The following is a 10,399-nucleotide window of genomic DNA, read 5'->3' as shown; positions in this document are numbered from 1 at the left end:
ATAATGCGATACGAATTAGACTTCAAACCTCAATGTTTTTTATATGAAAATGTTCTACTATGCATTCTACACTTTGGTCTGGTATTAGTTTGTACATAAATGCTACATAATTATTTTAATTTGTATCTATAATATGACATATTGAGGTTACGTTTCTTTACAAACCTCCAAAAACTGTATGCGACTCTGTCGGTAAATCAAACCACTCCAGCATCCCCTTAAGTGGTAATTACATTAAAAGTTTGCCAGTGGCAATTATAGCAACGCATTGATTCAAATTGCAGAAAGTACAGTGGCGTCAATGTTAATCGAGCAATTGTAAGCTCTGATTAATATAAGCAGCTCTCTTCACGTTTTTCCAACATATTTTACAATCGAGCTAGTTCGCTGTGATTTATAGGAAAACGGGATGTTCTTAATTAAAAGTGTCCTGGCCACGCATTGTCATGTAATAATTTCTTTTGAGGTCAAAATACTGCCCATTGGGAACTTAAAAAGTCGTACCGTCGTACAATAGTCGCTTTACCGAGAAAAGGCTGCATAATGCTATCCATCTTTATAAAACGCTGTAATAAAGTCTTATAACAAAGACTTATTGATCTTTCATTCTAGCCTACGCATACCACATAACGTTTCTTCTCTTCTTGTTTCACGAGTCGAGTATTGGAAAAAGTATTAATCGTATCAGACTAGAGGCGAGAAATACGGTCAAATCGAAAACTAATATATTACAATTTAAAGCAATATTATGGGTGTAAAAAAAATAGGAAAGGAAGATATTCCACCCCAAAAGATTTTAATAAAACTTGCTTCAAGTGCAGCTGGAAATTTCCTGAACGGCGCATTTTATCGCGAAAGAGTCCGAAGCCCCTCCCCCCTCCCCTCTATCTCTCCTTCTTTCTCTTCTCTCTCTTTGATATCCAATTTGCGGGAAGTGGACGGATATTAACCTTTCATGATCCGCCCGGGCAAAGAACTACAACGTATAACGTGAAGAATAACACGAAGGGCTCAGCACTTTTACCTGGCCGCGGGCGAAGACGCGGTCCCGACCTCAAACTCAGGACGATCGATCCAATCTCAAGTTTCGCCGATCTCATCGATCCTCGGGGCGGGGGGGGGGGATTGCCAGTAGCTTCCATAAAACGAATCGCCGTAGCCCAGGCCGCGCTGAACAAAGTATCACGCAGTCGTGACCGTAAAGTAGCGAGCGCGGAGTGTTTCGGAGGTCTTTATGTGGGCGGTAAAAGCGTCTCGGCGAGTCCCGTTCTGGCGCACATATTCGGAACGGAAGAATAATGGCGGGACTTTTTTCGGTAATTTTCTACTACACGCCACCACACACCACGCGCCGTCGGCGATGAAAATGAATTTTGCTTCCTGTGCGCGCGGTTTCTTCCTCCCTCCCTTCATCTCTCTCTCTCGCTCTCACTCGCTTACCCTGTCCCTCCCTTTCCCTTCTCTCCTCCTCGATCAGATTTAAGAGATTAACTTTTCCAATTATTCGCGGCCACCAATTTACCTTTAACAGCGAACAGTACTTCACGGGCGGCGTTGTCGGCCGCTTACACGACGCCCGAATGTCCCTCCTCGCTTTGCAGGAATTGATTGTCTGCGTCGTTTTCGTCGCTGTCGCTGTTAAGAGCTTCCCCAGGATGTACGAGGAAAATGCGGTGGGTGAGTGCCTCTCGGTTTAATTCATGAAATCGGTCACGCGGAGGATGCAATTACGCGCATTGGCGAAAGGTGTGTCGGCCCGGCGCGCGAATTCATCTTAATCTTACATTAAGCCGAAACGTTGCCAAAATTGTAACGGGATATTCCGTTATTCATGAAATTGGAGAATGCAATAGTTTTATGCGAAATCGATCGTAGAGGAAGACAACGACGAGGAACGGACCGCGGATATAGATCGCAACGGGCATGGCGGTCACGACCACGCGTACTCGTATCATCATTTTCTCGGACCGGTAATGGGCCATCACGAGGAGATAGCTTGGAAAGATAAACATGGGCACCATCATCACGACTACAAGGCTCATCCTAAGTACAAATATTCCTATGGCGTGGACGATCATCATACCAAGGACCATCATGGACAGAAGGAACACCGCGATGGTGAGTGAGAATCTCTCGATATTCCCCATCCAAGGCTTTAGAATCTATAAATTTTATATCGTGTACATTAATATCGTTATCGCGTGTTACGCCGGTACTTGAGAGAATAATCAAGCTCCTTTTGATATAAAAATAATAATTCTTTCACCATCGCTGTCGATAATTGCCAATAATAATCGCGTAAAGCTGATACGGTACCTTCTGATATTTTTAATGCTGATTTCAAAGGCTCGTACGTGTAGCATCAATTTCTCTTATTGTCAAAGTATCGGTGTAGCAACCCTAGATGTATCGCGCAATACTGATCCGGAGCCAGAGAGGTAGTGAAATGCAATTCGATCTCGCGCTCTTAATTAGAATCTCGAAGTAATTGGATAGCTGGCCCTGCTCTTAATTAGAACCCAGGAAGGACCAAATTCGTTTCTTACCTCGATATGTTGCTGCCCGCAGTGGATACATCCGTCACTTTTCTGGCGTGCTTTTAGCAAAAATGCGAGAACCCCTTCGCGCTCGTTCGTATTCGGTGTGCGCCTGTTAAATTTAATTGTGACTGATATGAGAGAGAGAGAGAGAGAGAGAGAGTATAGGAGTTTATTACGCATTCGTTGGGAAAGCTCTCTGGCAAAGCCGACGAATGAAATGCACGGAGCTTACGGCGAAGCTGTTCCGATATCGGCGTACCTGGGAAACGTGTAACTGCCTGCGTAAACGCGAATTTAATTGGAACGTATGGGGAGATACACGAGTTTCTATTATATCTTCGTCCAGTCTAAATACTATTTTATTCTTATCTCCGCTTTGTGCACTATATACACGTAAATAACACTATATTGTCTGTGATGAATATCACAGAGAGCATTATAAATCATGCAGGAAACTTTCACCTTCTTTGTTACCGCGAACAAATTATTTAAACGTTTTTAATTAATTTCAAAGACTTTTTTCTCATTTTTCTTTCTACGCACTGAAAAAAATTTCTGGTTGAATATGGACGAATCAGATAATTCCTTTAGGATTTACCAGAATTCCTTTAGGATTTACCAGAATTCCTGCAATCCTACAGAAATTCTGGTAAATCCTAAAGGAATTCTGGTAAATCCTAAAGGAATTATCTGATTCGTTCATATTCAACCAGAAATTTTTTTCAGTGCGTGATTTCATATATTTCACAGTTAATAAAAAATGTGTTTACAATATTAGACTTTTATAATTCGTTGTGAAAGCAAGTAATCGTAATTACAAGACCTGGTGGTGTCAATAGACATCATTGATTAATCAAATATGTCAATATTAATTTGCTTATGATGTGAACCATAGGCAAACATGTGGAAGGCGAATATCACATCCATGAGCCCGGCGGTAATGTCAGGAGTGTAAAATATCATGCTGATCCTCACGGCGGGTTTTATGCCGAAGTTCATAACTACGGCGGGAACGATCATTCAGGTGGCACGTACGGCGGTCATAAACATCGATAGTTGAATGATACCATAATGAATAATTATCGATAAAATGATTAATGAAAAAGCTAAGGGTGACTAACGGGGATAACATTATAAGCGAGCCTGCATTCGGTACAAACGCGATCGTAGCCAATATATTGTTAAATGTTTTTACATTTTGTGAATTATATATGTGTTGTTGAAATAATTGTTAAATAATTTACCTGTTTGCGGTAAATAAAAACATATATTGTGTCAATAAAAGATGTTATTACAAAATTACTTTGTATATCAATTATTGCATATATTTTTTTAATGTAATTTCAATCCTTTATGCCTTTTAACAACAAGCGCTGTATGTAAATTACCAAACATTTTAAATAAAAAGGAAACAGTTGAAATCTGTTTAAAAAAAAAACTGAGACTGTAATATGAGACTGAAGAAATACGGCGTAATTTCTGCACCAAGATTGCGTCAGTATAAAAATGTTAGGAACTACTTCTTAATTTCTAAAGTGAATCCTCCTTTGAGATTCATTCCTGGTTTTACCGCAATCGCGTGATCCCGTTTCATCAAAACGAGCCGGACTGCTTGCTCGGCTTCTGCTGACCGAATGCAGCGAGTTGGCCGATCTCTCTCATCAGCACGCCGCAACATGTTTTTATCCAATCACGTTTCCGCGCATCCTCGACCCCTCGAGTCAGCAACGCGCGACGGACCGACCGCGGTGGCTGTCGAAGGAAGCGCAAAATTCACCGCGGCGGGGAAAACGAGGTGGCGTGGCGAGGGCGAAGGGAGCGAAGCCGAAATTCCGTGCCCTCTCGTCGAACAATCGCGGCGAGCAGGATTGCTCGTTCTATAAGGAGATCGGTCCGACCATTGTGTTACTGACCCGGGCCTCGCCAATTTTGTTGCCAATTTCGTCGCCAATTTCGTTGCCAATCTCGCTGGTTTCTAACGCGGATAATCGCATTGCGCAAACGCTTCGACAATTTCTATTAAGTTCTCTTAGCGGAGGCTACAGCTGTGTATAGAGATGGGTCGGTGCTGAGATAGAAACGTTGAATTTCCCCGGAGCGAGCAGCCGGGGTTTCACATTTCGCAACATTTCCGAGCTTATAATCCTTGCCCTCGGTTTCGACTAACAACTGGTAGGATTATTATCGCTATCGTCAATGTGATATAAACAACCAATGAAAATATAACATTATATGGTTGTATATAACATTGTATATAACATAAATGGTTACGAGAGTTTCTTCCTCTTGCTACTTTCTAGCTAGCCAGCGTAAAACTTTCATAACAAACACTTTGTAACATTACGTTTTATCATTCAGAAGTAACGATGATTATTCTCACGTTTGCCAGATACGAACGCTGCGTGTTGCATGCAAGATTGCCTCTAAAAGAAATGAAAACTTCAGTGTAAAATTCTATGTGGAATAATGTGATTTTACATATATAACACCGTGTGCATGCCGAGTCACTCGTCTTCCAATTCCACATCCCATAGGATCTTTCGAGTCACTCGCTCGAAATTGCCGCATCGAAGATCAGGCGACAATCAGGCGAAGACTTATTAGCATAATTGATGTTCCTCCAGTCCTCGCTGCACCGTCCAAGGAATATGATTTTAACTTGAATGTCGTGGTTGCTCATCAAGCACAGCAGTTTGAGTAAGAACCGCGAGTGCCGTACAGCTCTTTACATGCCTCCGTATTCTCTTTGAACCCTCGCTAGAATGGAGCACGTTAATGACATGGTTCACGCTACCCGTCGCATATATTCTTGTCCGCACGTTACCCTTCGGGCGGCTGCTACGTTATGCTTATCAATTCTCAACCCTCCAAACGCAAGAAGAGAGAATCAATTGATATACTGAGGCTACAAAAAAATATTTTAAATTACCAAATTCTTTGGATATCCAATTCCATAGAAGTACGACTTATTGTACTCAGTCATGTTCTGCCGTTCGTGAAATTAAAATCTATTCTCTTGATTCACCATACGAAATTATTGACACTTGAAAAGGGCCACAAATCATGGCCGAAGCGTTGTGAGTTGAAACATTGAAATTTGCCAGACATGGTCAAATAATCTTCTGAAGTTTTACGTTATTGTGTCAAAGTGAGTCGGGATACATTGAAAAGCGTATTTTAGAGTATCAAACGCTCAAGCTTACCCGGCGTTAAATTCCATAGGGAACGGTAATGGGCCGCCGTAAAGAGAACGTGCAGATAAGGGGAAATGGTAGTACATTTCAACAGATTGATAAGGTCACATAGGCAAGATCAGATACGATGTAATCTGTCTTGGAGACGTTAATCTGCGTATGAGACTGATAGTTAGCTTAGATAATGCCGCGCACCCACATGTCGATTACGTTGCTTGTGTGAGGCGACGCGTCGACGAAAGATGCTGTTTGTGATTGCGGAGATTGTCACGCGTGTGTAAGCGTGATGTCAAGTTCGCGTGACTTCGCGCTGAGGAAAACGCGACGGGGGTTGTATCTGTTTAATTTAGAACTACGTCTCGCGCGCCATTCGGACGCACCGTCATTTCTCGCCCGTGCCTTGACAGCGAATGGATATCTCCCTATCCGATAACTCACTGTCTCGTACAAAGCCACTGTAATGCCAAACATATTGCCTGTGGCCTCTTACTGCTATGCGATCGCTAATCTGTTGCAAGATCCTTGTTATATTAGTATTCGCTGCTAATTGGAATAGCAAGTTAAAGCTCTTGAGCGCTTGCCCTTCGACGGGGACAAAGAGGGGGCTAATTTGTGCCTTCTTTTAAATATGGCGCAGAAAAAATTATAGGCTCAATATTGATCCTTTCTTGTTATTATAATTTTATGTGTCCGCGACGAGTAATTTGGAGTTTTAGATCATCTTACTGCTTGAGGACGAGCAACGGAGCCGAAATCTTTGTTGTTCTGCTCTCTCCCTTTATTAAACATAATTCTCGTAATTGTCACCCTCTGCCTGCCGCCCGATCCATCAAGATCAGCCCGAACATCAACGAGATAAAGTAATAAATTAGATTAAGTTATGTACGAAGGGAACGCGAGCCAGACGTCATTAATGCGACACTATGTACTCCCTCATGTACGATACGAATGCGCGTAGCGGCGTTCAGCGCGGGTCGATACGGTTATTTCTAAGGCAAATGGATGGATTACGAGTTGACTGCGCGAGATTGCTCTTTTTCTCAGACCCGAGGTGGCTCCAGAGATGGTTCTTTCCGAGTATGAAATCTACTCGGTGCATAAAGTCCCATCGGGATCCCCCGCGAGAAAAGCTGCGCTTCAGCCTTTAGGTTTCGCAGCTGCTTCTGCAATTAGCGAGATTGCAGGTCGTTTCGCAAATATGTATAAAGTAATCGAAGTATGCAAGCAAATCCGCCGACTTTTATGCAAATTGATGATTGAAACGGCCTGCCTTTACCTCGCACAATCAGAGCCGCTTATATCGGAGAGCTTGACTTTATTTGGTGCATCGGATATGCCCGTAACGCGCGTTCACTTTGCCTTTCCGCCGGCGCGGAGGCAACGGAGTTACGGATGAGAAGGTTAAATCTCTGATATCAAGCGTATCACGTGCTTGAATTTCATCACGGTGCACGTTACACGTGTAACGCATTTGTAGCGTAAATAGGTTATTGTTACACGCGGCGCGAGTGAAATTTTCCGATAATGAAGCTAGTCATTGTGATCTGGAAGGCGACAGCGGCTATTAAACTAATAGCAATCGCTCGTAATGATTTAATTATCGATTACTGCCATTTTTATCGCGGGGGAGTAATTGCTAGGTGTTCATTTTCAAATTCACTGATTTATCTAGAGATTGTACTAACGATTTCTTCTTCGACACGATGTTTATCCTTAGAGCAGATCTGCAGAGCAAATCGTTAAGATAACTTTTTTTCTGAATAAAAGTTGACTGTATAAAGGACCAATATTTATTAAAATTATATCAATTAATCGTTTAATATTGTAAATTTCAAGTTTAGGCAACGTTTCTCTGTTCCTTCTATTTTGAAGATTATTATAGGATCTGCAATACTTTTGCTAAATTAACAAATGAATTTGTGTGTGTCGCAAATTTGCGTCGTTATTTAATCTATCTACTTCCAATGTCTTCAATTATGAATGTGACTCATAATCCATGTATGTAGAAATATACATTTAATTCACCATGTAGAAACAAACGAAAAATTCAGAGTTTTTGAAAAAATAAGAAGACTCGGTGTACATTGAAAAAGTTAATTTTCCTCAGTCTCGAACGATCCATTACCATATTCGAACATAGCCTTCGCGCGCTTCGATGCTCCTCTACGATCGCCAATAAAAGTCAATCGTTTCGAGACTTTTGGGGGAAAAAAAAAACTTCCGCAACGCAATCGATAGAGCGAAATCGACTGCTGTGTCAACGAGACGGGCATCCACACGCGTGGCGTTTCGGTGTGGCGGCGTTTCATCGCAGGAGTGCCCAATCTTATGCATAGGAAAGCGATTGGTTCACGTCGCGTTTTTGTCGTTCGCAGGGACCGTTCTGTACGTCCGCTAAATAACGGTGGCGAAATTCTCTCAGCAAAAATGAACGCCGGTGGGCACTATATAAACTTTCATCGGTATCGACGAAGGTATCATTCGCATTTTAAGAATCAGTGCCCGACGACATGGCTACGAAGGTTTGTCTCTGTTGAAGTTTGACATGTTCGTCGTTAATCGTTATTGCGGTGCAAAACGTATGTATCAAGCTTCGATTTAATTTTAAATACTGCACAACGTTTCATAAATAATAGAATAAAATCTCTTGTATAAATTTCTATTAACGCTAACAACACAAAGTATTATTTTTCTGTTTACTGGTAACTTTTTAATAAAGCATTTTCAATGTTTTTACACATTCTATTTGCTTTCAATGTACAGTTTGCTAAATATTGTTTTATATATTTTATTTTGCTGCAACTTTTTTTTAATCGAATTCTAAACTTCACGTGCTTTTATATTGGATCATAATAACTTGTTTGTCACAGCTCCCGCGCGATCCATAAAGTAGAAGAGTCCCCCATTTACAGTCGGTCGTAGAAAAAATGCTTTTGAGTGCGAAACCCTAAACTTGGCTCCACGTGCGAGAATATATGTAAATGGCAACAATTTGTCGGCAGCTCGCCCTGTTATTGGCTGTATCGGTCCTTGCAGCGATCCAAAGTGGATTGGCAGGGCACGCTCACAGCTTCGCGCACTTTCATGGCCCGGTCGTAGGACCTGGTCACGAAGTGGTTGTCCACGATGAGCACGGACATCATCATGTAGACTACGTCGCACATCCCAAGTACGAGTTCGCGTATGGAGTCGAGGATCATCACACCGGCGATTACCATGGACAGAAAGAACACAGAGACGGTAAACCGGAACTTTACTTAATATAAAATTGCCGATGGAAAAACGTGGCATTAAGAGAACAAAACTTATAATAATAAATCCCGTATAACTTGCGGGCTCAAAGTAATAACAGTTGACTGTTTCAATTGTTTAAATTGTGATAGAATTATTACAGGAACCAGTAGTTTCTTCATTCGCTCTCTCATTAAAAGAGATGTGGATAATTGTTATGATTCAATGTATACGACTATTGTATTTTAAACTGAGTCGTTTTTTAACGATAAATTGAACTTTGTAAATTATTCAGCATCAAACTTATTAAAATTTATGTAATCATGCAATGAGTTGTTGAATTTTTTACGACGCTCGCGCAACAGCGCGGAAAATGCCGTGGTCTAAATGTTACCGAAAGTTTCTGAAAAATTTCGATAAAAGTTCGTCTGGCGGATCTTCGTCGGGACGGGGAGATATTCGAAAGCGCGACTCTGAATCGCAATAAGCCGAGCGTAGAGCCGCGCGTTTAAACTTATCGACACAATATTTCCCCCCCCCCCCCCCTCGCCACTCGCATTTTATTTTTATTTTTTCACTTTGTTTGCGTAGCCGCGCCCGGGTGGTTAAAGATTATAAATGACGGGGTCAGATTACATCGCGGTGCGCTTCGGTGCGCTCCATTTTAATTAAACATCGGGACGGTAGTCATATTGACGCAACGTAATATGCGGCACGTGCATTACGGTAATATCGATGACACACATCCGCGTGTTTAATTTTCTACAATTAATGCGCGCTCACGAGCGGTCACTACAATATTCATCGCATATTGGTGCAAGGGTGCTTTTTCGTTTGCAGGCAAAAAGGTCGTCGGCGAGTACACCGTCAAGGAACCGGGCGGTAACACCAGAACCGTGACCTACCACGCTGATCCGCACGGAGGATTTTTTGCCCACGTCCACAATTCCGGCGGTAATAACCATCATGGTGGTACATATGGCGGTTACGGGCACCACTGAAGGCGTCAAGAAACCTAAGTGTGATATACGACGGTAAAACGCTTAACCCGGGTCACTTCTCGCCCTGCGTTGTAATTGTTAAATAAATATTTGCTCTTCTCAAACTTACGATGCACTCTGCATTCATTTCGCCTGCCTTGACGTAAAAAAAGAGCTGCGGAAACACGAGACGCGTGGGGAGCCATTTGTCGCGTAAATTTCTTTAATTATTAATGTTGCGTAACCGTAATTAAAACTTTCTTTAATCCTTTTGTGACTCCAATTAGTGACAAGTCTGTTATGTTTCAACTCTTGAAATATTAAATGAATTTTAATGGAAAGCTTCTTTTTTTCAGGTAAAAAAAATTTTGTTCTCTTGTTGCATAACTCAGAGAGACAGATATGCGCTTCTATATCGAGGTACATGGCATATAAACTTGCGAATAGAATTCTC

The 10,399-nt window shown here is 41.9% G+C and overlaps 2 protein-coding genes across 2 annotated transcripts; both read left to right on the top strand.

Moving 5' to 3' along the window:
• Window positions 1-1,377: 1,377 nt before the first annotated feature.
• On the top strand, window positions 1,378-3,779 carry LOC105565493 (adult-specific cuticular protein ACP-22-like). Its single transcript, XM_012018745.1, has 3 exons — window positions 1,378-1,677; window positions 1,876-2,118; window positions 3,436-3,779. Exons 1-3 carry the CDS (start codon window positions 1,581-1,583, stop codon window positions 3,594-3,596), a joined length of 501 nt encoding a protein of 166 aa, XP_011874135.1. The 5' UTR covers window positions 1,378-1,580; the 3' UTR covers window positions 3,597-3,779.
• Window positions 3,780-6,797: 3,018 nt separating this feature from the next.
• LOC105565569 (cuticle protein-like) lies at window positions 6,798-9,966 on the top strand. Its single transcript, XM_012018871.1, has 3 exons — window positions 6,798-7,073; window positions 8,737-8,974; window positions 9,806-9,966. The coding sequence occupies exons 1-3, from the start codon at window positions 6,798-6,800 to the stop codon at window positions 9,964-9,966; spliced, it is 675 nt and encodes a 224-aa protein (XP_011874261.1).
• The last annotated feature ends 433 nt before the right edge of the window (window positions 9,967-10,399 follow it).

The sequence above is a fragment of the Vollenhovia emeryi genome, unplaced genomic scaffold (genome assembly GCF_000949405.1).
Source record: "Vollenhovia emeryi isolate VEMERY1.0 unplaced genomic scaffold, V.emery_V1.0 DF939151.1, whole genome shotgun sequence".
Taxonomy (NCBI): Eukaryota; Metazoa; Arthropoda; class Insecta; order Hymenoptera; family Formicidae; genus Vollenhovia; species Vollenhovia emeryi.
This window is presented reverse-complemented; position numbering and strand designations above follow the sequence as displayed.

Excerpts from the sequence above, each read along its gene's own strand:
- LOC105565569 (XM_012018871.1), top strand. The coding sequence starts at position 6,798 with ATGGTTCTTTCCGAGTATGAAATCTACTCGGTGCATAAAGTCCCATCG. Across the intron at positions 7,074-8,736 it reads TTGGTGCATCGGATATGCCC|CTCGCCCTGTTATTGGCTGT; the intron begins GTAACGCGCGTT and ends ATTTGTCGGCAG. Across the intron at positions 8,975-9,805 it reads ACAGAAAGAACACAGAGACG|GCAAAAAGGTCGTCGGCGAG; the intron begins GTAAACCGGAAC and ends TTTCGTTTGCAG.
- LOC105565493 (XM_012018745.1), top strand. The coding sequence starts at position 1,581 with ATGTCCCTCCTCGCTTTGCAGGAATTGATTGTCTGCGTCGTTTTCGTC. Across the intron at positions 1,678-1,875 it reads GTACGAGGAAAATGCGGTGG|AGGAAGACAACGACGAGGAA; the intron begins GTGAGTGCCTCT and ends AATCGATCGTAG. Across the intron at positions 2,119-3,435 it reads ACAGAAGGAACACCGCGATG|GCAAACATGTGGAAGGCGAA; the intron begins GTGAGTGAGAAT and ends TGTGAACCATAG.